Genomic DNA, 24,312 nt, shown 5'->3' with positions numbered 1-24,312 from the left:
AATAGAATATTTTACCGGAGAATATCAGGTAAAATGAATCAGGATTTACCAGTGTCCTGAGAAGTGAGTTGATGCGCTTTTTCAGAACAGTGGTTAATTCTTTGTTCTAAATGGCTCATGTTAGTAATGATTTATAATGATATACTTTGTAGGTGATGACATCCAGTAACTTCTACAAAAGCTTTAAGAAAATCTGCTCACAGAATTCATATCTGCTACAGTCTGTGTTTGCATTTTATTTAGCAGTGACGGTAGCGCTAACCAGTAAACTCAATCAGCTTGTTTAAAAAAAAAAAAAAAAACAAAACTGGTACTTTTCCTCAAATTTTAAAGCATCTCTTTTTGAATTTTGCAGCTGACATGGGCTTTGCCCGATTATTTAATTCACCTCTGAAGCCTTTAGCAGACTTGGATCCAGTAGTTGTAACGTTCTGGTATCGAGCTCCAGAGTTGCTTCTTGGAGCAAGGCATTATACCAAAGCTATTGGTAAGTAAATTGTACAAAAACTTACTATGTTGTTCTTTATGTAAAGCGTACCCAAGTATTGATGCATTGATTAAATAGTACAAAGGACAGTAGCTGAGTTAAAGGTACGTTATCAATTTTGTGAAGAAATATTACTCTTTGACAAATTATTTAGTTTACTGTGGTCTCTGGCTAGGTGTAGGAATGAAATACTTCTGGGTTTAGGCTCCAAATGCCCTGTGTTGCAATATGTTTATATGGCTTTCATACAAGACTTTCGTAAATGCAGTTAGAGGCAATACAAAATATGGATGCGTCTTTGAACTATTAGTAGAATCCATATTATGATGATGCACAGTGCATTAATTTTATTGCAGAGGTTTTTACCTGGTGTAATAAATACATGAAATAAGGAACGTACAGGATGGAGAATATGTTGGCTGCACTGAAGCTATAAGAGTAAGCTCTGCATTTTAGCCCCTCTCTAGGTCTTTTTCAAAGCACAAGTGCGAACAGGAATTGCTTGAGGTAATGAGATGTGGTCAAAGTCATGCAATGGGCTAGGCTGTGGTGCTGCATCAAGCATATCCACAAAAAAACAAACCTTACAGAATGCAGGCGCGGTGAGGATGGCATTAGTTACACCAGCTTAATGCCGCATCCTCTTCACCACTTATTTCATACTTACCGGTCTGAGTTTGAACAGCTTCGGCATGGCACGGTTGACTTCGCTCTGCCAGTCTCTGCCCTTGCCATTCCAGGGGTAAGGGATCGCCGACGGCAGGAGCCGTTGGTGGGTGCTGTGGCTGTCGGGGAATAGCTCGGTAGCAGGCTGGAGGGAGGTTCTCCTTTAGTGGATGCGAACAGCTTTGCTGGGGAAGGGAGGTAGACTGCAGGGAAGAGGCCTGGGAAGTTTTTCTCTTGCTGTCTGGATTAAAACAGACGTTAAAGCCTGGCAACCATTTTTGGGGAAATAACTTCCCCTGCAACGCTCCACTTACTTTGCACAAACATGGAAGTTGGTTGTCAGCATATATGTTGTTGTTTCCATAACCTGAAATTCTTTCCTCAGACCTTAGCCATGATTTTTTTTACGGTTGTGTCAGTGTTTTTGTCAGAAATTGTAATGTTTATGCCTTAAATGTATTTTCATTTACTTTTTTGTTAATACTAGATTTCTTTTATAGATTAAATACAGGTCTTTATATGTTCCTTTAAATGGCTTTTTTTGTTGTATTTGCATGTTTCTTCACTTTACTGGCATTGTCTTCTGCTTGTAGTATATGACTGTCCATGCAGTTCCGTAGCTTTTAGTACATACTTTTTTTCAGCATAGATAAAACTGACTGTATAAAAACACTAAGTAATGGGGTTATGCCCTCTGCATCATTTGCTTTTGTCCTTGTTCATGACCTTTTCTTGTTCATTCAAGGTGCGGTTGTAGCATTACTTTGTCAGTTAAAAATTGGATTTGTACATACTAGAAAAAAATTGAGAAGGAAAATTCAGGCTGTCTGATTTTGCAGATTGGGACACAACAGTTAAAACAGAAAGGCTTAGTTTTGGTTTTTTTTTTTAAATAACCTTATAAAAAAAGGGGTGAGGTACATGAGCATGGAGCGATTTTTCTTGTTACTCTCTTTCCGCAAGGTTTTATACATAGCATTTGGCTTATTCCAATATCACTGCTTTTTAACTTGTATTTTTGGGGCCATTTAATACTTATTAAACCCAGTGGCTGATCAGAGAGGGCACATTTCTTGGCGGGGACAGTAAGGCAGTGAATGGGTAAGATGTCGGTTGGCTTTTCTTCATTTGTATTTTATGCATGAACAGTTACCCAAATAGTTTGTTTTGTATTTTTTCTTAATCAGATTATTTTTTACAGCAATAAATGGTAACCACACTGTAAAAAAACCCACCAAAAATTGTATGTTACTCTCTCAGCCCCTGTGTAGTTACTGAATTATATACCTCTGTGGATAAAAGGGAAAGTCGAGGAAGTGTTGCACTGCTGTAATAGAAACTTGAAATTTTCAGTGCAGGGACCTTATCACTGATAAGCTAAAAACTAACACTCTACCTCACCAAGATGCTTTTGGAAAGATTAATTTGTTTTTTTAATTTCTGTTCTCCTTTTTTAAAGATATTTGGGCCATAGGGTGTATATTTGCAGAGCTGCTAACATCAGAGCCAATATTCCATTGTCGACAAGAAGATATCAAAACTAGTAATCCTTATCACCATGACCAGCTGGACAGAATATTCAATGTAATGGGATTTCCTGCAGGTACATACTGTATTTTTTGTTATCACTGCTGTTCAAAGTTATCTGTATTACTTTCTTTGCATATGAAGGTGGCAGCTGATCAAAGCAACAAACCGGTTCAAACACAATCTTTATTTCACAAGTTATAAATCTAGAATCTAGTGGTCATATTAGATATTTTTGCTGTTACTAAGGATAAGATTTTCTTTGTTTATGCATGTACCAATGTTTTATAGTTTTAACAGATCATGTTTAATAGTGGACGATTAAAAATCAGATGGAATATTTCTGCATTTCTTCAGTACTGATTATAGAATTGGAAAGTGACTGATGATTGTATGAAACCAAGCAAAAATCTATACATTTAATGAATATTATGCAGATGTTTAACTCATGCTAAATTAAACATAGTGTTTGGAATTAAGGGAGGGCATTTAATTTTTTTTCCTTGGCAGAAAGCTTGTGGTATGGAAAAATTTCTTTATTCCAAACCAGATCAAATAACTGGTTGCATGAACGAAAAATAAAGAAATTACGATGTGGATATCACTTATTGCATTTTCCCCTTAGTGTTGGTCATGTCTTGTTTTTTCTACAGGCTGTCTTGCATCTTTTCAGTTAATGCTTCCTCTTCTAGTGTTCACATGATCGTAGATGTCAGAATAACAGGGGCCTTATTTTTACTTTTGGGTCATCTTTCTTCTCACTGCTTGTGTTCCCTGCTGTTGTCCATTCACTATTAATCTTTTTCTTTGCTGTTCTGGTGGACTTTCTTCTTCCTATCATATGAATTTTGTGGTCTTTATGTTTGGGTGGTTCCAGAATTTTGTACTAAATTCACTCTTGTTTTTCTCTTTGACTTTTTTGCCTTGTATGTACTTCCCTACTTCTATACTGCTGTATGAGACTCCTGGCAGTGTTGCCTTTGCATATTGAGTACTTTTATTTTCTTGAAAATCCCTCCCTTCATTTTACTCCTTTAAGCAGTACTGTCCTTCTCTACTATTAGCCTAGAATTTTATCCTTTTCTTACACTTTTCTTACTTCATTTGGGTTTTACATTGCCTTTGTGTAACTTGGATAACTAGATGATACTCTCATTATTGTGCTCTGATTGGTTTAAATAATCCTTTCTGATGGTCTGCATTTGATTTTTTTTTTTTTAAGGTCTTTGGTTCTTACCAAGAAATACTATTTTTATTTAATTGCAGCAAATTTTTTGCTTTTTAATTGACGCTTACCATATTTGAAAGAGTTTCACATATCTTGGGGATAGGAAAAGAGGAGAATCTCTTATTTAAATAATTAATCTCTGATTTATTTATTCACGTAATATTTTTAAGCGCCTAGCGTTCTGCAGTTGTGATAAGATTTAGTAATGATTAGACTTGAATCAAACTATTTGCCCACAAGAGCCCCTTCAGCAGTTACAGAGTGTAATATATTTGAGGCTAGATGCTGGTAGTGAGTTTATTTGTTCTATTTTTAAATTCAGGCTTTGTCTAAACAGAGAAGTTGAGGTGAAATATTCTTTACTTTGAGTGTGCAAATGTTACTTTTTCTTAACCTGTTGCTGGCTAACAGTATTTCTTTTAGGTTGGGGCAGCAGCAATTTACACAGTACCCCTGGGCTTTTGCCTGTGAGTAAGACAGTGCTGTCAGAATGGAAAACCCCTTAGAAGGAGACAGCGTTTGCGGGAGTCTTCTGTACTCCTGTCCCGAGATCACGACTGTGCCTCAATAAATTGAATAGTAGTCCTGAATGGTGCAGCCACGACGACTGACATGTTTTTTCTTCTGTTTTGTCTTTTGGGCATATGGTGATCTTCACTGTAGCTGGCAGCTGCTTTTTAAAGTTCTTGAGTTAACGAGCAAACAACTGGAACCCCTTAGGTGTTGGTAAGATTTATCGTGAAGAGGTGATGAAAGAATGTGAGCCAGGGAGTACAAAGAAATAAGTAACTGCAAGGTTAGAGAAGCAGACAAAAAAAAAAAAAAAAATCAGGATTACAGAGATACTTGGAAAGCCTTTGTTTAACTTGGAGAAAAAGAAAATATTAATAAATATTGATTTTGCAGATAAAGATTGGGAAGACATAAAAAAGATGCCAGAACATTCAACTTTAATGAAAGATTTCCGGAGAAACACGTAAGTCTGCTTTGAGTTGAGTCTTCTTAAAGTGTATTTTACTTCTCCCTCCTACACTAAATTTCTTGTAGCTCAGGTTGTTTTCTATGTAGTTGTCAAACAAGGTTATGAGTTAGATTGGGGAAAAAAAGAAAAACAAAGTTGTTTCATAATGGTGAACTTGGCCTGTTGAGGTGGTGTGAATCAGAAGAGTAGCCAAGGACAGACTGTAAGTGGTAAGGTGGCAGGTGTGAAACTGGTGAGGCCAGTAAGACGCTGCACAGCTCTGAAAATTGCAAAGCCCAGTTTGTCACAGCTATTTCCAAAGCTGTGGTACTGGAAATGATTTTTCTGTAATAGCTGCACAGAAAGGATCTAGTCACCTTCTACCGTTTCCAGCAAACAGCGGGTATAATTGCCAGGTTTGGTGTCTAGGGTAGCCTATGAAGGCTGAAGAAAAGAAATACCTTTCAGTTTTGCTGTCACATAGCCAGGGTCTAATATCTGCACTTAGGGCCCTCCCCTGTTGCCTTGTTTCCATGCTGAGGGATTGAGGCTGCGCTGTTAAATACATTTCTTGCATCTGCCATGCTGTTGTAACCATTTAGAACCTTGTTTCTGAGCTCCTCTTCAAAAAAGTGAATTCATGAATGTTCTTGTACCAACTTGTACATTGCAGGAGAGTGTTAAGATGGGATTAGTATTTATCTCCATGTTTGCTGGTATTAGCAACATACAGAATGAAACTGTAGTAGTAAAATTGCTAAAAGGCATTTTAAATCAAAGTGATAGTTTGCTGTCTGCATGTGTGTTAAAAGTGTGCTTTTTGTGTGGATGTGATGTGTTTTTACAAGCATGTGAGGGAAAGAGATGCAGTTCTGTAGTGTCTGAATGATTTTTAAGTAATCTCTGGTGTTTGTAGTTGTCGTTTTTCTCTGTTTAGTGGATTAGCAATGCAGACTAAACTGTTCTTAGTAACATGTTTTGTGGTTCTTAAGAAAGCTTTGCAGTATCGGTGATTTGAATATTAGCAATGTCACTTTTTTTTTCCTTTTCTAGGTATACCAACTGCAGCCTTATCAAATATATGGAAAAACATAAAGTTAAACCAGATAGTAAGGCGTTCCACTTGGTAAGTTTCTGCATGCATAAAAAAATCAAACCCCTTGTATAAGTTACAGTTGTTCAAAGTGAGAGTTGAGCTAGTGTCAAGTATGTTGTGACTAACTTTATTTTATAAATATTATCCCTTAATTTATAAATAAAGTTAGAAATAACTGATACTCTGCAATCTGAGAATTGCAAAACCACTTTATCTTCTCACATTGATAAAATGATTCTGCGAGTCATTCACTGGATTAGGTTCTGTATCGAGTATGTCAGAAGTTTTCAGCCTTTGAGTCATGTTTAGTTTGTAATTATATTTGCAGTGTTGCTGCAACTCTTAGCCATTTTGCTGCTTTGCGCACTTTTAATAGCCTGGGTTTTTTTAAATTCCTAAATGACTAATTTTTAACGTATTCATTATTAAGCTTACATCTTGCAGACTTAAAACAAAAAAAAAAATTGAGACTTGAACATGTAGTTTGGAAAATTTTAGTGTGTCTTCCTGGTGCACTAAGCCTTTGTAGCTTGCTTATGAAAACTTCCTAGTACCCTTAAAACAATGATTTTCTCTCCAGAATATATAACTTTCTTTTTTATGAAGATTCCGGTTAAAATTATACACTTGCTCAGTCCTGGAAGTGCCTGTGTTATGTTGTTTCAGAAATTACTATATTGGGCCTTTCCTTCCGTGTTTTAAAGAACATTCAAGTCTCTAAAATAAACTTTTTATATGTATATATATAGAGAGAAGAAAGAATTTAAGTATATCTAGTTTCTCTGAATGGACTTTCTCCTTATCTTGATGTTTCCAACTCAGTTTAAGTGTTTTCTGGCTAGAATTGTAAGGTGAATATATTATTGGGGGGAGCAGGAAGTGAGGGAAGAAAACAGGACGCTTTTTGACCTTAGAGATGAGAGGAATAAATTGGAGAAAAGGGAAGATGGTCAAGAGGCCTGGGTGTCCGAGGACCATGTGGCTTTTGTTCAAGTCATTGGAAGCTGTTGGTGAAATACTAGAGATGTTTACATAAGAAGGGAAGCTAGTCCTCTCTGACAGAGAATTTGAATTTTTGATGGTTTTTTGTATCCAAGCACAACTGGAAGCTGCTGAGTAGTCTGTATATTTGTATGTAATGCATAAAAAGTTCATGTTGACATGTGAAAAAACGAAGTGCTCATAATTAGTCCAGTTTTTACCATGAAGCTATTTATAACTGAGCTTCAGAAATGCATTTTTAGTATTTACTTAGATGTTCTTATGTTGTAATGTGACAATACATACTTTAAAAAGATACTTGACATAGCAAGTCGATCATACTTCATATTCCTATCAAAGCATAAATGATATTTTAAAAAATTACATTAAGTAACAAGAAGCAAAAAAAACAATGAACATGAAGAAACTGTTGAATATGATATTTTGCATAGGATGGGGTTTGGATATAAAAACTCATCCTTGGACTCAAGTGCAGCAAATTTAGTGAATTTGAAGACATTTCTCATCAGCCACTCTAGGCAGGTGTTCCATAAAATTATGCAACTGCATGCATCAGTACTTACCTTTCTCACTTCATCTTTGAGAACAAACATGCTGCTTGTCACCTACAGATTTGACTTGTGACATATTTGGAGTCTAAAGCTCTCAAAGGTAAGCTTATGTAGCTGTACCGGAATCTGAAAACAGCTAATCATCACTAGTGGCAAGCAGCTGAGACATCTCAGTCAGTTTTGCCTATTAAAATCAGTTGCATTAGATTTTCATATCATACCTAGGCAATCTGAGGTAAAAACATTTTCCATGCAAGAACCTGTATATGGTTGTCCATGTCCACAACATGGACAGTGACTTCATCTTCGAGTAACGTAAGTGCTTTTCCCCTCCCTTGATTCTTCAACTATTTCTCACCGCTCTCCAGTCTGCTAGCTTAACACCAAGCTCAGGGAAAAGTGTGGTCAGACTTTGCTGTACACCTTGGTGGTCCCTAAAAAGACTTTCTCCGAATGAACTAGTTTCTTTACAAGCTGTGAGGGCTCTGGCCAAACAGATCTGAAATTTCTCATCTGTTCTCCCAGTCTTGCAAGTTTAGAAATTGTTTTCAACAGTGTTTCACCGACAACAAAACTAGACACAATGAGAATAGCTTAAAACACTTGCTACACTATTTTCTCTTCTCCCTGCGGTATCACAACAGGGTGATAACTATTTGAATGTATTCAGCATTTTTGTTCAGTGTGTTTATATTTGTACCAAAAAGCAGTGGTTACATTAAAATGCAAAATCAAGGAATGGTCCTTTTCCAGGACACTGCTAGCCCTCCATTCTTGGTCATATCTGTTAGTACCAAACGAGAACCAGGAGGTGGGTTTGAGCATGGACTCTTGAGTGAACATGCTGCTCAACTGCTACCTCTCCCACTTGTTCCAGTTTGGACCTCCACCCACGTTCCCCCCAACAAAACTGGTAGCGCAAGAGAGTGCTTCATGCAATTCGGATGTTGTCAGTGTCACACAAGCTAAAAAGCAGGATATTTAGTAGTGTAGACATGGCCATGTTCTTTTGTACCTCCCATAGATACAGGTTGTGAGGGAAGTACCGTGAAGTTTATGGCTAATTAGCTCTAATAGGATCCTCTCTGTTTTCTGCTCACTGCTGTCTGTCAGAACAATTCACTGAAAATCAGTTCCTGTTTTAAAGCCTTAGTCTTTCCAAAGTAACCTCTTAAAACTCCGTACAGAGGCTGTCAAAATTGGAAGGTGCCTCAGGTTTGCACTCAGGTGGAGGGCAGGCTGAACTGCAGATGAATGCCTTAGGCCCCTCCACCAGAGCCTGAAAAAGTTCAGTGATACTCTTGGTACCAGTTCTTCCAGAGATACTCCAAGATCTTACTCTTCCACGAGCTGTCTCACAGCCCTTTTACTCTCTGCATCAGAACAGATAAACTGTTTACATCTTCTATTGTAAAATATGCCAGAATTAATAATTCCAGGACTTGTAAATCAAGAGTTTGTTGTCACTGCCAAAAATGAAATGTTTTGATTTCCCAGCTTGAATTAACCAGATTTTTTCCTTCTTTACTGGCCTTCATGCACATGGTCCCTTTTCATATGCAGGACTGATATCTTAACATGAGACAACTTTGGCTCCTTCCTGCTTTTGCAGCTTACATTTTTTTTCCCACTTCCACTTTCCTGATTTTTTTTTTTCCCTACTTAATTGTTTATCCCCTAGAAGAAAATGGGCACACAGGTGCTGCTCCTGGTTGAGTGATGCTTCAACTTTCATTTGGATATAGTGATCCATATCAACTGCAGTGAAATTGCTGATATATAGTTTACTGCATTTTTATTATGTCATTCAGCCACGTGATCTTTTAATTGAACAGTTTTTAAAAGAGAAAATATTTGTAATAATAGGTGGAAGATTCAGTTCTGTGCTGGTACCTAACAACCACGCAAAATAGAGGAGTTTTGATCTCCTGTGTGATAATGGTTGTGCAATCATTAAACTTTTCTTGTGGTTTCTGTTTTCTGTTGCTGATTACAACCAAGTTTGTTCACATCTTGTCAGCATGTGATGGACAGCTTTATAACGTAATTGCCAGAAATGGTGCCAGAATTTTGCAATGTTTTTTGATTGTGATGTTTTTCAGCATGTTGGCAATTCTTTCTCATTTTTTGCCGTCCCCATTTTTGGCTCCTGGGATTGCTTTTTGAGCTTTTGAGAGAAACAAGAATTGTTCTGTTCAAACTGATACTCTACAAAGACTACATGCAGGCTCAGAGAGCTGAAATAACTCACTGTGAGTCTGTGTTGATGATGTGAAAAACAAAACTGGATTGATGGTGGTAATACATATTTATTATGTTCTTAACTTGCCATTAAAACTGAAGGCTGAGGAGAGAAAAATGTACTTTCTAACTTTAGCTATCTGCAGCACGGAGGTCTGCATCATGGCGTGTGTGTTCACTTAATAGCTGGTGAAAGGAGACAACCAGTTCAGACATAGATCATGACACTGGATCTTTATAAAAAGGTGAATTTAATCCCATGAAAATATGAATAGCAAATGTGAAATTAGTATTATTTCCCTGTGTAGTTTCTGCATATCTTCTTATATCTGTGATTTAAAAACCAAAAGCAATAGGTTAAAAGTGTAGTATCTTTTAAAGGTCATTGACTTTGACAATACATCAGGGTGTAGTTTTACCGTGGATGCTGTATTTCATGGTGAAACATGAAGACTCGCTGCTTTCCCTTTTCTGTGCAGTATCTGAAGCTCCTTCTGTCCATGGATATTGCTTGTCCAGCATAGCCATATTCCACAAAATTAACTGCTGGGTGGATGGGGAGAAATACATACATGTACAGCAGACCTTTTAAATAAAAAACACTTCCAGAATGCCTCACTGCTATTTCAGTGCTAGAGTTAAATAAAATTACCGTGGTCTGCTATTCATAAAATGGAAAAAAATCTTCAGACCTATGGAGACAGCATGATGTCTTCTAACTGAAAAACAAAAACAAAACAAACAAAACTGCAGTGACAAAACCAGTGACAAATGTATATAAGTCCAGCCAGCTTCTGAAATGTTTACATAGGTGCAAAATGACAGTGAAGTGTAAAAACAGTACAAACAGTAAAAACAGTTGGGTTTGGGTTTTTGGGTGGTTTTTTTTTTTTTAGAATTACCTTTCAGTCCTTAATGTTGTGTTGAATTTAGACTGTTGCTGGTACTTGGAGTTACTCAAGATGAGTTTCTGGCTATGTATCCTAAGCATTTGTCATAGCATGCCCCTCTAAGTAGCAATGTTTGTAACACTTTTCATACAAATTTTTCACCTTGCTTTGGTTAGGTTAGTTTTAGTTTCTTAAATTTTCATCTGTGTGTATTACCTTAGGATTTTTACGCTGTTGCCTGTTACTGAAACATCTTGTATGCTGTTTGTTAAGTTAGGCATTGAGCAAATACCTAGTGTGTTTCTTAGCCCCCTCTTAACACTTCCCAATGAGAGTAAGATGTGCTTTCTCGAAGAGTAAGGTTTTGCTGGATTTTTGGTTGAACAGAGTTCAACTATTTTGTAAAATACTATATTTTGCCTTGTTTTCTGCATATTCATGCTTTGTGATCATCTTCGTTGTCTTTAACCAACACAGGCGTTTTGGAAAGATTGTTTTCATGTAGTTGGTACTTGATTCATCAGTTGTTACAAGGATAGAGGCTGAGGTCTTACACTGGTAGTGAAACAGCGCCGGAGCTCAGACTTGATGTGCTCATGGAGGAGGTGGCTTATTAGGCAGCTTGAGAGTATTTTGCAGCCTGTCGTGCACAAAATCAACTGAAATTCAGGATTTTGCACAACTGCTTTTTTGAGCAGCACGTAGCACACAGACGTGCCTGAGCGCCTGTATTTGTCAGCATAAAGAAGCACATACTGGAGTGGGTGATAAAAATTACCTGGCAAGGTGGGTTTTTTGAATGTGTTGGTTCCCACTTCCTTTTACAGCGTAAAGATTTTCTGAGGAGTGACTTCATGTAACATCTTTAAAGTACTATGGATGACAATGGAGATGTACTAATATGACAATTCTAAAATGTGAGCAATAATGGACATGGAATCACTTTTGCTTATTAATTGCGAAGAATTATTTGAATTTAAAACGATATGATGATGCTTCCTGTTAAAGTGCGGTATAGTTGAAGAAACTAGGCTAAATACGTGCGTGTTACATCTTCTTGTGGGAACAAACCATTAAAGCTGCTGGCACGTTGTGGAAATTCTTTGAACGTTTTTATTACAACATTTGTGACTGGAACTAACTGAGCGTCCTGGGCTTTGCAAGTAAAAATAGGTGTTCTTCGATGGGAAATGGAGTTGCTATTTTAACAAGAGAGAAGAATGGGATTAGGCCATTTATAGTTAAGGTTTTGAGTTCAGACACGTTTGTATCAGCTTGTCTTTCAGGAGTAATACAGTGAAGTTTCTGTAAACAGTTTTGGTAATGCAGAGTTTCTTAACTTTTATTTTGTGCAGCTTCAGAAATTGCTCACTATGGATCCAATAAAGAGAATTACCTCAGAACAGGCTATGCAGGATCCCTATTTCTTAGAAGATCCACTTCCCACATCCGAGTAAGTGGTCAGTTTATTAACCTATCAGTACATCCAGAGATGCTTCAGAAATCTGTGCTTGCTTTCTGCTATAAATACGTTTGTGAATATTGAGCTAAATACTTACTAGCAACCAAAGAAAGCTATAACCACTAAAATGGCATTTGTGGTTTTTAAAATTAAGTAGCATTCTTATTAATCTCTTGCTTTATGGAACTTTGATCCTATTAGTCGCAGCACTAATCTTGTTATTCACTGACAGGTTGATTAGGCATGCTACAGATCTTTGTAGACAACTGCTAAGTGCCCGCAGGTCCACTTCTCTGCTCCAGAATGCCGATGACACTCTCTAATTAGTTTACATTTTTCTGTCGTAGCCTTTGTTGTAAATTCAGTGGGTGGGGGAAGTAAAATCTGTGTCCCAATACTGTCATCCTTAGCAATTTAAATCCATTTTCTGTAGACACTCCCCTTTTTTGTTTGTGCAGGGAGATTTACAAAAGGAAGAAAATTTAGGGACAATTAATTTGTTAAAAGAACCCACTCCCTACCCCCACCCCAAAGACTAGCCAGAAAGCGTCATTGCACATCTTTTGGGGAGAACTATTAGCACATTGTGTATATGATTCTCTACCATTATCTAGGGAAGAGTTTATAAAATGTGGTATGTATATTTATACGCAATTAATTAAAAATGACATTATTGCACTAAAATTTACTGAATTATTTATAACAGCTCCTGACCTGTCTCTGTGATTTAACATTGTCATGTGAATGATTTGCTTGTGCAGAAACTGCTTTTAGGAAAGTGTTTGGCTTTTTTCTCAACTTTAGGTTGGCATTTTAATGTGAATACAGATTGAGTAATGGTAACAGGTGTACAGGGACTTACTAGAAATACATTCTACTGATTAAGGGCAGGTAAATATTAGTTTGCACTAGCAGTAGCAAATTCATGTGGACCATGAGATAAGAATTGACAGATTAAAATTCTAGTTATTTTTAAACTTTGTTCCAGGTGGTTTTATTAATAGTCAGTGGAGTTTCCAGGAGTATTTTTAGTTAGTCCTGAGATTGTGAATTATGATAATAGCTGCATTAAGATAGCTCTTTGTGCCCTTGCAGATATCTAAAAGGTCATGTGCCTTTCCAGCCACCAGTTTGGTCACCAGTTACCAGAAACTGTGAAAACTATTAGGAGTTTAAATGAGTGTATAAGAGGCAACTGAAGATTAAAAATACATGTGAACTTTTACTAAGCTTAGAATTTGATGAAAGTAAGACAGGGAAAACTTCTCCATTAGTTACAGGTATTGGGCTGTGGCTCACCAACTTGAAACTAGCATGGGTGAAGTATGAATCTTACAGGTCTAACCCTTCTGTTCTAATACAGTGATAAATAGACTTTTTTCGGGGGCAGTGTTTTTGCAGGTTGTCAAATCCCTTACCCAAAACGAGAATTTTTAACAGAAGAAGAACCAGATGATAAAGGAGACAAAGTAAGTACTGGAAGAACAGTATCATCATGCTTCACTGGCTTTCACACTATTTCCTGTTTTCATGTTATTTCATGTACTGCTTTTGAGTTGAAATTTTTCTTTGTGTTTAAACAATTGAGAAGAACCAGCAGCAGCAGCAGGGCAATAACCATACTAATGGAACTGGTCATCCAGGGAACCAAGACAACAGTCACACACAGGGACCCCCACTGAAAAAAGTGAGAGTTGTTCCTCCTACCACTACCTCAGGTGGACTTATTATGACCTCAGACTATCAGGTATTTGTTTTATTCATATGTTGTGCATTTGGTTCTCATGTTTACAACAGTGTTTCTTTAAGCTGAAAAAGGAATTCTGTAAATACCATTGTATTAACTGTATTTTTTTGGCATCTTTTAGATGTTTTTTCAGATGCACTTAGTTGATGCTTTGCCTGTAAATTGATACACTGATGCTTTTTAAGTAAGCAGCTTCAAGGAAATGAGGATCAGAGATTATTACAATTAATGATTTATTACCTTCATATTAGGGAATGCTGATTGTGGACCAGGACCCTGTTGTGCCGTGCTCTGTATCACCTAAAAATACCATTCGTCATTTGAACAAGCCTGTAGTGGTAGGAGGCAAAGGATATTGCAGTACACAACATAAGAATCTGAACAAGAGTTTTAATTAGGCAAATGGATGGGAAAGCAGTATTTTGGATGACAGACAGAAAGACTTGACATGATGCTGTCATAATCTATTTTGAAGACCAAGGGAGATTCCAGGTTGACTATAGCTGAGTATTACAGATCTGAAGAGACAGGTGAGGTGGTAGCAATCAATGAGTGAGTAAGAAGAGGAGTGTAGGAAAAAAGCTAGAGGAAAACTTAAATTGTGTTCTAGCCTTTCTGCATTTGAGCTTATAGTCAAACATTAGGAAATCAGAAGAATCTGGAGAAGAATAATATCAGAGAGTCATCCCAGGGAATGATACCTGAATTTGTGGGTTTGGATGAGATTACTCACAGAGATCGGGGAGGAGAGAGCTAAGGACAGAACCTGTAGTTAATGCAAGCTAAGAAATTACAAAAGAGGAGCAAGGAAGACTTTTCAAATTAAATGTATAAGAGTAGTTAGAGAGGTGGCAGATTTTGGAAGCCTAGGGAATAGAAGATCTCAAGAGGAGGCATGCTGGTGAAAATGTTAGCCTGCAGGAACCAATAAATGCTGCTTCACGTGGAGGGCATAATGCGGAAGGCCAATTCTGAGAGACTCTTGGATGGAAACAAAAGATGGGGAAGTCAGAAATTGCTGGCAGTGTTTTCAGTTAACTTAAAGATGAAAAAGGATAGTCTCTCCATCCCTCCTTTCCCCAATATCTGGAACCTGCTTATCTATGCTTATATTCTGTAGCAAAATTTAGGGAGAGTTAAAGAATGCTGTCAGTAAAACTGCTGCTGTCAACTTGCTTTTCACAGTTCGATACTGTTTCTCCATGAACACCAATGGTTTTGAAATGTTTCATTTCAGAGTTTGTTCTTGAGAGTACCAGATGTCCTCAAAGGCTGCCTGGGGGCATTACCCTCATCCTTGTATAGATCTGTGTATTTCCAGCGTTGGGCAAAACTTTCGAGTACTGAAAAATGTGAACCAAGGTCATTTTCAGGAGCATTACTGTGAGATCCTTCATAGAGACCCCAAGTGCTTTTGCTCAATTTATCCCAGGACGTCAATAGCGTATCAGTTTTCAAGTTGTTCTCTTTGAATGATAAAGATTTTTAGAGCTGTTTTGAACAGTGGTCAGCCTTAACTTCCGTGCCGCAGTGTGGAGTGCCTCTAAGTATAAACATTGTCTTATTTTTTTTTAGTTGGGTGGTGCATCACAGAGCACTCATTTACAGGAAATTCATCCCATTCAATTTGGCAAGCTGCAAAGTTGATTGCTGTTTGTGCCTTGTAGCTGGGTCTTTCTACTACTTCTGTGTGTGTGTTTTTAAGAAGGTAAATGCAACTCTCTCTTAATCCTTCCCTCATTTTGAGCCACATATCTAAGGAGATTGATGCAGAGGTTGCATGTACTGTGTCAGGGAGCCCCATTTGCTGCATGCCCTATTTACACGCCCTTCACCTCATTTTGTTACTGCCAGCTTGGCAGTTTGAACAAACCTTGGCATCAACTTCCGTGAGCAAGAGCTGAGATTTGCTAGTTGAGAAGTCAGAAAGCTCAAATTGCTTTGGTAGGAGTTGACGTTGGTTTGTTTTGAGCTCATGCTCATTGAAACTTTTGTACTCTCAGATGTCCATCCCAGGATTGTAGCTGGGAGCCGCCCTTGTCAACAAATGTAATTTCAGAATACTTTTGCCTTTAGATAGTGATAACTGCTACTTTGCTATCTCAGGAGCTCTTATTGGTAACTTGACTGCTCCTGACTAATCTTTTTGCTGTCCCTTTAGGAGCCAAAACACCTGGTTCAAAACAAACCAAACAACCATCTCCCATCCAGCCTTGCAAGAAGGCGGTGGGTAGATTTGTTCTGATTATGGTGTCTGAAAAACATGGTAATCAAAGGGAGGAGACCTGAACTTGCTGGCACTGGAACAAAAGCAGTTAAAAGTTGCCTATTGGTGTTTTCAGATCTCCCTGAAAAAAATTCCTCACATTCTTTGCTTCTGATCCTGCAACTGGAGGAGACTGCAAACAAATAGTACAATACAGCCCTCTGTTTTAATCAAACACCTGTTCCTTTGTTCTTCATTTAATTTGCTCAAATTCCCCATATAAAGCTTGTGAAGAAGGATTGCCATCTCCTGGGCAAGAGGCACTAAGACAGTTTCTCCATCCTCTCAGAAGTCAAATTACTCTCTGCAGAGCAAGTTGACCTTCTGTCCTTTTCTGCCATGCATAAAAATAGTAGACACATGGCACACAGACTTCCTTGCCTTCTCATTTAAATCTGCAGTGTGACACTTCCAAAGGCAATGTGACTAAACAGACTGGAGCAATTCCACTACTCTGAGCTTGTGATAACCCTCTGGGTGCTTAATGATATTTAGAAAGGATTGGATATTTACATTTGTTCTTAAGCAAAAGCCATTTGTTGCACTGGGTGTCGTGAAAGAATCTAATGATCTTTAATTGTCTCCATCTTAACTTAAGATCTGTTTTAGAAGTTAGGATGCAGAAAGTGTTTACAACTGACATGAATGGTCAGTTTTTAAGTGGTTAAACTTGTGATAGTTTCCTACATACAGGAGCCACGCTTGAGCAAAAAGAACATTCAGGGATTTTTGCTCTGTGAAGTACATCTGTATTTGTTACATGGAGAAAGGTGACCCAGAGCTGTTGATGAGTGACTTGATCCATCTCTCAAGAGTGAAGGCAAATGTCACAAAAGCGCAGTCGCTGTGTTAACGGTGCAGTTCAGCAGTGCTGATTTGTTCCTGCTCGCATTAAGTGCCGGTCCAGCCGTTTCGTCCCCTTTATGCTATATGCCCCTAGAGAATTAGCTCAGTCCTGTGAGCATGTGTTAACAACTAGAATTTGCCTTTTGATTTCTGCCATCGTCTTGGCATTCTGATTATCGCTTCTGTTCTAAGTGCTGAATGGCAGGAAATAATTAATGGAGGTGTTATTTATTATTTTATAATTTTATTTAATTTTATAATTTATTTTATAAAATATGTAAAGCTATTTTAATATTTACTTTTTCAGGATGTCAGTTCACCATAGTTTTGCTTATTCAGGTCTCAGTAGCAATACTGTGGTCCTGGAATATTCATCTTAGAGACGTTTCCAGACTTCTAGTAGAAGCAGCTTTTGCTAAAAATGCTAATACATCTTGTGATATCAAGAGTTCAGATGTTACACAGCAAGTTTCTAAATGCTGCAAAATTTGTGTGTGTGTGTGTGTAAACCTTAACATAAATGTAAAACAGTACAGTAATGCACTGAAATTGTGTTAATTTAATGAAATGTTAAATGCTACTAAGTGGTCATATGCTTAGATGGAAAATCTCACATGCCGTCCTTTTTTCCTTTATAATGCATGATGTGTAAATAACTGACTTCTAGGTTAAAATTTAAGTAGGCAGTTGCTGGTTTGCTCAGAGCTTCTTGTGGTGATAAATGTTCCACTCAATAAATAATTGTAGAAATGCTGGTTGAAGGGGGCCTGTGGAGACCCATCTAGGCCGGTCTCTCACTTGAAGCAGGACTGTTGCTAATGCTAAATCAGGTCAGCCATGGCTTTGTTCAGCTGAGTCTTAAAAACCTCCATAGATGGAGACTTCACAACCTCTGTGGGCAAGTTCTGCTGGTGCTGTACTAGCCTCCAGCCTGAATCTCCCAAGCCTCAGTGTATGGCCATTTCCCCCTGAACACTCTTCCACTGCGGAGTGTGTGGCTGTTGTCTTTAACGCTCCTTCAAGCAGTTATGAGGATGCTGCTAGGTGATGCCTTAGGCTAAACAATCACAGCTCTCTCAGCCTTTACTCCCAGGTGATGCAAAAGGGTGGCAGGCATATCCTTTATATAGAAGGTCTCCAGAATAATGCAGAGGGGCTCATGAGCAGTAAGATGCACCGTTCGGACCTCCACCCCAACATACCTTCTCGTAGTAGAAGGGAGCAAGTGGAGAAGACCACTGCCGCGAGCGGTGGTAGTCTTGTGCAACATGCAGCTGTGTACCACAGCTGCCTGGAGGACTGGCTGGAGGTTTGACTATGATTGGTGTAGATTCACAGGAGGGAATTAGGGTGGATAACTGAAGGGTGGCAGCTGTCACTTTCTAATCTGGTATCCCTGATGTTCATACCTGCCTCAGAGTAAGTGAAAAGAAGCCTGGCAGTGCAGCTGCTTTGAGACTGCGTGCGTTCAGTACCTCTTGAAGAGATAAATTGGTAGGCGAAACCGTCTCGCAATGTACCTCTTACGAAGGATTGCATTTCCTCTGCTTTTACCCCTCTGCAGCGTTCCAACCCCCATGCTGCCTACCCCAACCCCGGACCAAGCACATCGCAGCCACAGAGCAGCATGGGGTATTCAACTACCTCCCAGCAGCCGCCACAGTACTCGCATCAGACACATCGGTACTGAGCTGCATCCCAATAATGTCAATGCACTGTTGCTAATGCTGCAGGACCGGCCGCGCAGCTGCCTGCCTGGAACCCGGCTTGGGCCACGAGAATGTACTGTACAACCACACCTCCAACCTGTCCGATCGCCACGATCCACCCCCTGCCACAGAGCGGAGTAGTGGCTCCCAAATTGTACCTGTTTTTGGGGTTAGACTTGAAAGGAAAGTGCTAGCACGGTTTGTGTTGTGGATATGCTACTTCCATAGTTTACTTGACATGGTTCAGACTGACCGATGCATTTTTTTCAGTGACAGTCTGTAGCAGTTGAAGCTGTGAAATGTGCTAGGGGCAAGCATTTTTGTTGTCGTATGTGGTGAATTCTCTTGATGTAACAACTTTATCCGACCAATAGTACACAACATCTTTGAACTGGTACTTGAAGCATACAGTATATGTTACCATGGCAAAAAAGCAAACTAACCGTGACTCCGATTGAGACAATTTTGATAGACGTTTATTTTTAGTGACTTTTGTGGGTTGGTTCATTTTCCACCTAGATCAATGTTTTATGACTGACACGATTGCTACAATGAGATTATTTTTTTCTTTAAGAACATGAAAGCATTTACATTTTTTTTCCAGCAATTACAAACATCCCAAAGATTAATTTCCAACATAGGTTTTTGTCTTTGTTTTTAAATCTATGACTTGACTGGTATTAAAGCTGCTATTTGATAGTAAAATGAGTATGTTGTCATTGATATAAACATGTTTGGTTCAGCAAACAAACTAAAATGATTGTCATAGACAGTGTTTTATTTTTTTCCTGTTGGTGTTAATGATTTGTGAGCATGCTTTGGGATTAAAAAAGCATGAATGATATTTCCTAAAAAGGTGCGGCATCCATTCAGATATTTCGTCATGATTTTTGAGAACCAGCTTGGTGTAGTGGATTTTAAATTTCGTTCAGTTAATTATTTTTTTAAATGTTCGCACGTTGTTTAGGGGTGCCATTCCTACAGCAGAGGATCAAGGTGTTAGGAGAGCCTTAGAATTTATGAGGAAAAACTTACATACAATGTACTGTATCAAACTATTTTACATGAATGACGCAAGTATTCTGAATAAAAAGAAAATCGAACATTGTTAAAACAAGGTGTTATGTAATAAATTTATTTTTCATAAATCTGCATATGACTTTTGCCTGTATTCCTTTTTTTATCAATGACAACACCTTGCTCCCCCATCCTACATTTATATTGGACTGTGTCCTGAGAAACCGTATCTGACAGGAATTCTTCTTGCAAGTGGGCAAGCTTCCATTAACTGCTGAGAAGGATTTATTTTTTTTAAATAGCAGGAAAAAAATACAGTGCCTTCTTAACATGCCGTTACCTCTGTTGCGTGCATGTAGCTGATCAGCTGGAGACACTGAACGTGGGTTTATTACTAGCTACATACCATGGATCAGACAGCTCCTTTTCATCTACAAAATCTTGAGACATTCCTGTCTGAATGGTTCTTCTGAGGTTTCTGTAACTCATTCATATCTTGGTATCTAATATCAGAGCATGATTTTATGACATCAATATATGCAATATATGCAGGATTTTTTTTCTGCAAGTGCTTCATGTAGTGTGAATATCGACGAGCATGATCCATTCAAATGTACTGAGCTGCTGACGGCGGGGGCAGAAGAAAAATCAGGAGCCAGCCCGAAATGCAAACCGTGTTTGAGGTGAAAATAAAATTATCTGAGTGGAGTAGAGGTTTAAGCATTCAGGAGACAAAACTAAAGAAAAAAAATCTGAGTGCAAAGTTTATGCTGCTTTAGAAATACTGTGATACTCCTTTCATTTTGACATAAGTCTTGTCAAAATCTGGCTTTCCTCAGTTTCTGGAACACAAATGCACAGGTGTGAGTGCCTTAAACTTCTTTTTGGTGTGTTTTTCAAGTGAAAGCGGGGTTTTTTTGTCCTTGATTTATGTATAGGCTTTGAACTTGCCTGTTTAGTATCTCCAGACTCTTCCCAGGTACTGAAATGGTGACAAGAGTAACTTTTCCTTGGCTCAAGTACTGTTCACCTGGATGATTTGCTTTCTTATTGATGCATATTCACATTAATACTTAATATTATTCATATTCATGCAAACTGTATTTGATGCCAGTATATTGTGATGTCTCCAATGCTTTGTTTAAAAGTAGCAGGCTCTCTTTAATTTCATTTTTTGCAAAGGGAAATGCATCCAGCTGACGAAAAAGGCTCTTGCCATTAGTTTGCGCGTGATTTAATTTTCCTGTTAAGAAGGTATTTCAGATGAAGACACAGCTTATCAACTAATTATAATAAAACTAAATTATACTCTACATTTCACAGAATCACTAAGGTTGGAAAGGACCTTCGAGATCATCAAGTCCAACCATTAATCCAGCGCCACCATGTCGCCTAAACCAAGTCCCGAAGCGCCACATCCACACGTTTTTTGAACACTTCCAGTGATGGCGACTCCACCACCTCCCTGGGCAGCCTGTTCCAATGCTTGACCACCCTCTCGGTGAAGAAATCTTTCCCAATATCCAATCTAAACCTCCCCTGGCGCAACTTGAGGCCATTTCCTCTCGTCTTATCACTAGTTACTTGGGAGAAGAGACCAACACCCTCGTCGCCACAACCCCCTTTCAGGTAGTTGTAGAGAGCGATAAGGTCTCCCCTCAGCCTCCTCTTCTCCAGACTGAACAACCCCAGTTCCCACAGCTGTTCCTCATAAGACTTGTGCTCCAGACCCCTCACCAGCTTTGTTGTCCTTTTCTGGACACGCTCCAGCACCTCGGCATCCTTCTTGTAGTGAGAGGCCCAAAACATTTCGTTCTAAATAGCCTGCTACTCTCAGTAATTTCATTCATTCCTACTCCGTTTTTAGTAGATGTATTGCAGATGTATTGCCTCAACTGAGTTACTACAGGAAAAGTCAAATCTTAGTATTTGGCTTGTTCTGATGTCTGAGTCAGCTGGTCACTTGGGAGGAGGAATTTGAGATTTCTTTCTCTAGATCTGGAAAGAAAAGGTTTTCCAATGCTTGGTGTAACCTCTGCGACCTTCAAGACAGGTTATGTATCTATTGCACATAAGGTTAATTTTGTCATCTTCATGATAATTATGAATGCTATTCTGCATCAAATAAGTTTTTTAATACTGGTTTTAGGAATACTGAGGGCAAGGCTCTAAACAACTTTCCTGAACTGTTAAAAAAGAAATTAATCCTACCCCTGTTTTGCTGGAGGGGGGGCTACAGAAGGGGGAGGAAGAAGAAAGCACCTTTGAGAACATGTAATAGAGGAGTTGCAAATTCCCACGAGGGAATGCAGCAGCCCGCGCGTGAGCCCTGCCTCTTTCCTTGCCTAGCTCAGCTTTTGTTACTAGATTCGGGAACTTCAAAGCTTTTCATTTTTCACCAACAATTATCTGCATCAATCCGAGTGTATTTCAAATAGCTGGAGTCTGGGAGCCTGTCTCTGTTGCTCTGGTTAAAGAACAGATTGGTTTTCTAGAGCAGGCTTACGTTGAAAATGGGCTACAAGCTTAACTTGATTGCGAGGTTAAATACACTTTTGCACTTCACCTTGGCGCTCCCAGCTTGGGGCAGCTCGGAATTTATCATACCTGGTAAGAACCCAGTGTCTTTAAGAAAAATAACTTTTGCAGTGATCCCTTTTAAAGAGGGTTTCAGCATTAGTGGTGGGAGGAGCAGTCTGAGGGAGGAAGTAGGAGACGGGTTCTGTCCCATCCTCTCCTGTGTGTATATATAAATTGGAAAACAGTGAACCCACTGAAATGCCCGTGGTGGTGCCCGTGGTGGTGCCCAGGCGATTGCCCAGCTGAGCGGCAGGCCAGCATTACTGCAGGCTTTCTTTCGGCTTCCTTTTTCCTTCATTCTGAAGGCAGTGCTGGGCAGAGTCTCTTCTGGGTCTGGGGTCATTCATCTGTCGGTGGCAAACTCCGCAGGCAGCTGGGGCGGTAGGCCTGAGCAGGAGAGGAGTGAGCAAGCAGGTCTCTCCAAATTCCTTTTTTATTTTTGTGCAATCCTTCATTTTCACGGGGTTTCTGTTTCCGTGCTTTGCTTTCTCAGGGGAGGTGCTTAGTGCAGGTAGCAGGTATGTGCCTGCCTGTGATCAAACAGTGCCGCGATCCTTGGTGTCCTACTTATGCTAGATGGGCTCTTCCAAAAGAAAAGAGCAAGTTCCTCCGTGTTTCTTTGCTGAGGGCCACCAGCAGCCCAAGTCCCAGGTGCCTCATCAGCTACTGTGTGCACGGTAGCTTTGCACAAAGCTTTCTCCACAACATGGAGCAGCACCTTTCTGTGAGACTGATCATGAGGATGTTGCAATTCCTGATCCTCAGGATGTTATTTTCTAGGAAGAGGTGTCAACTCACGTTTGCCAACTAAAACAAGACAGCAAAGCATGAGCAGAGTGTGAGTGAAGCGTGCAGGAGTTAGCCATGTCATCTGAAATGGCCTTATGTTCTGTCAAAGAGGATCTTGGAAGCCATTCCTGTTATTTTCACCTTGTAGTATGTCTCTTGTACGATCGGACCCCAGCAGAAGTGGCAGTTAGTGAGAACGAGGGTGGAGTCAGTGGCAAGTGAAGGTTTTATGTGAAGAAATGACTTGTGCCATTCCCCAGTGTCCATCGATTTCTTTCTAAAATTGTTCTTTGACCAATGAACAGCCCAAGCCCATTCTGGCTTCACTAAAAGGCAAGCTCTGATCTCTGCCTTTCACGTATGGTGGCTGTTGATTTATGGGCATGGCTAGTGGCAGTTTGATTGCCACTGAGTGGGATAACAGCGGTGGGATGGAGCCTGCAGGATCTCGTCTTGGTTATTGTGTATCAGAAAGGAAAGACATAGATTATCTCTTGGAGCCAGTGGTGAAGTTGCAGACCTGCCATTTTGGACTAAACCTTGTTGCCGTTGTAAAGGTGAGCCTCTTTTCTGCAGAAGGGCTGAGTAACGTGGTGCTCCCTGAGTGCCATTGGAGTTACACCCCTGAAGAGAGCAGCCCTTTTCGTTGGGTAGCGCAGCCGTCTCGGCAGCTTCCTCCAGGCCGAGTGGTGACAGCGCTTCAGGGTGCCAGGTCTGAGACAGTTTAATAGCCAATGTCCTTTGAGGCCAAGGTAGATGAGCTTAATTCACAAATTAATTCAATGTAATTTGCTTGTCACAGCTATGGATGAGGAACACTTTGTGAAATAATGTCAGACATCTGATGTACAAACTCTGCTCTAGCAGTAGGAGAGGTAGAGAAAAAGGTGCTTTACCCTTTGAAAGCAAAACAGAAACAAAAGCTGCTGCTTCTGCCAGGACTCTTGCGATAAGTTCCTCTCCTCTGGGATTTTAAGCAGCCTTTATCTTGGTGGTTGGCTTCAGTGACAGCAGAAGACATCCCGGGAAACTGTCTTTAGTTAAAGGGATGCCGTGCTGTAGAGCTTGGCACCAGCACTGGTGTTAATGAAGCTGTTAACTGGGTAAGGAAGGCAATAGAATAAATTGTCCAGCATGCTTCACATCTGCTTCAGCCATGTGCTCCTGTAGATCAGAGTATGGAGATACCCAGCAAGATGTGGGGAAGGATTCTTTGGGGATAAATTCTGTGTTTGGATGCCAGGAAT

At 39.4% G+C, this 24,312-nt stretch overlaps 1 protein-coding gene across 2 annotated transcripts in view; it reads left to right on the top strand.

Annotated features, from left to right (window-relative positions):
* The window catches only part of CDK8 (cyclin dependent kinase 8), a gene marked incomplete at its 5' end in the record, with an annotated part of 82,803 nt that extends 64,045 nt beyond the window's left edge, over window positions 1-18,758 (top strand). Inside the window, 8 exons of one of the 2 annotated variants that reach the window (XM_082013950.1) lie at window positions 356-487; window positions 2,613-2,756; window positions 4,815-4,884; window positions 5,923-5,995; window positions 12,005-12,102; window positions 13,502-13,580; window positions 13,703-13,858; window positions 18,535-18,758. In XM_082013950.1, the coding sequence (XP_081870076.1) occupies window positions 356-487; window positions 2,613-2,756; window positions 4,815-4,884; window positions 5,923-5,995; window positions 12,005-12,102; window positions 13,502-13,580; window positions 13,703-13,858; window positions 18,535-18,660 (878 nt within the window). In that variant the 3' untranslated portion in view covers window positions 18,661-18,758. Of the gene's footprint in view, window positions 1-355; window positions 488-2,612; window positions 2,757-4,814; window positions 4,885-5,922; window positions 5,996-12,004; window positions 12,103-13,501; window positions 13,581-13,699; window positions 13,859-18,534 lie in introns of both variants that reach the window. The other variant, XM_082013949.1, reaches the window with a different exon arrangement.
* Window positions 18,759-24,312: the final 5,554 nt, after the last annotated feature.

This window comes from Phaethon aethereus (genome assembly GCF_964289735.1).
Source record: "Phaethon aethereus genome assembly, chromosome: 1".
In the NCBI taxonomy this organism is placed as follows: Eukaryota; Metazoa; Chordata; class Aves; order Phaethontiformes; family Phaethontidae; genus Phaethon; species Phaethon aethereus.
Note: the sequence above shows the minus strand (reverse complement) of the source record. Positions and strands in the feature narration are given on the sequence as shown.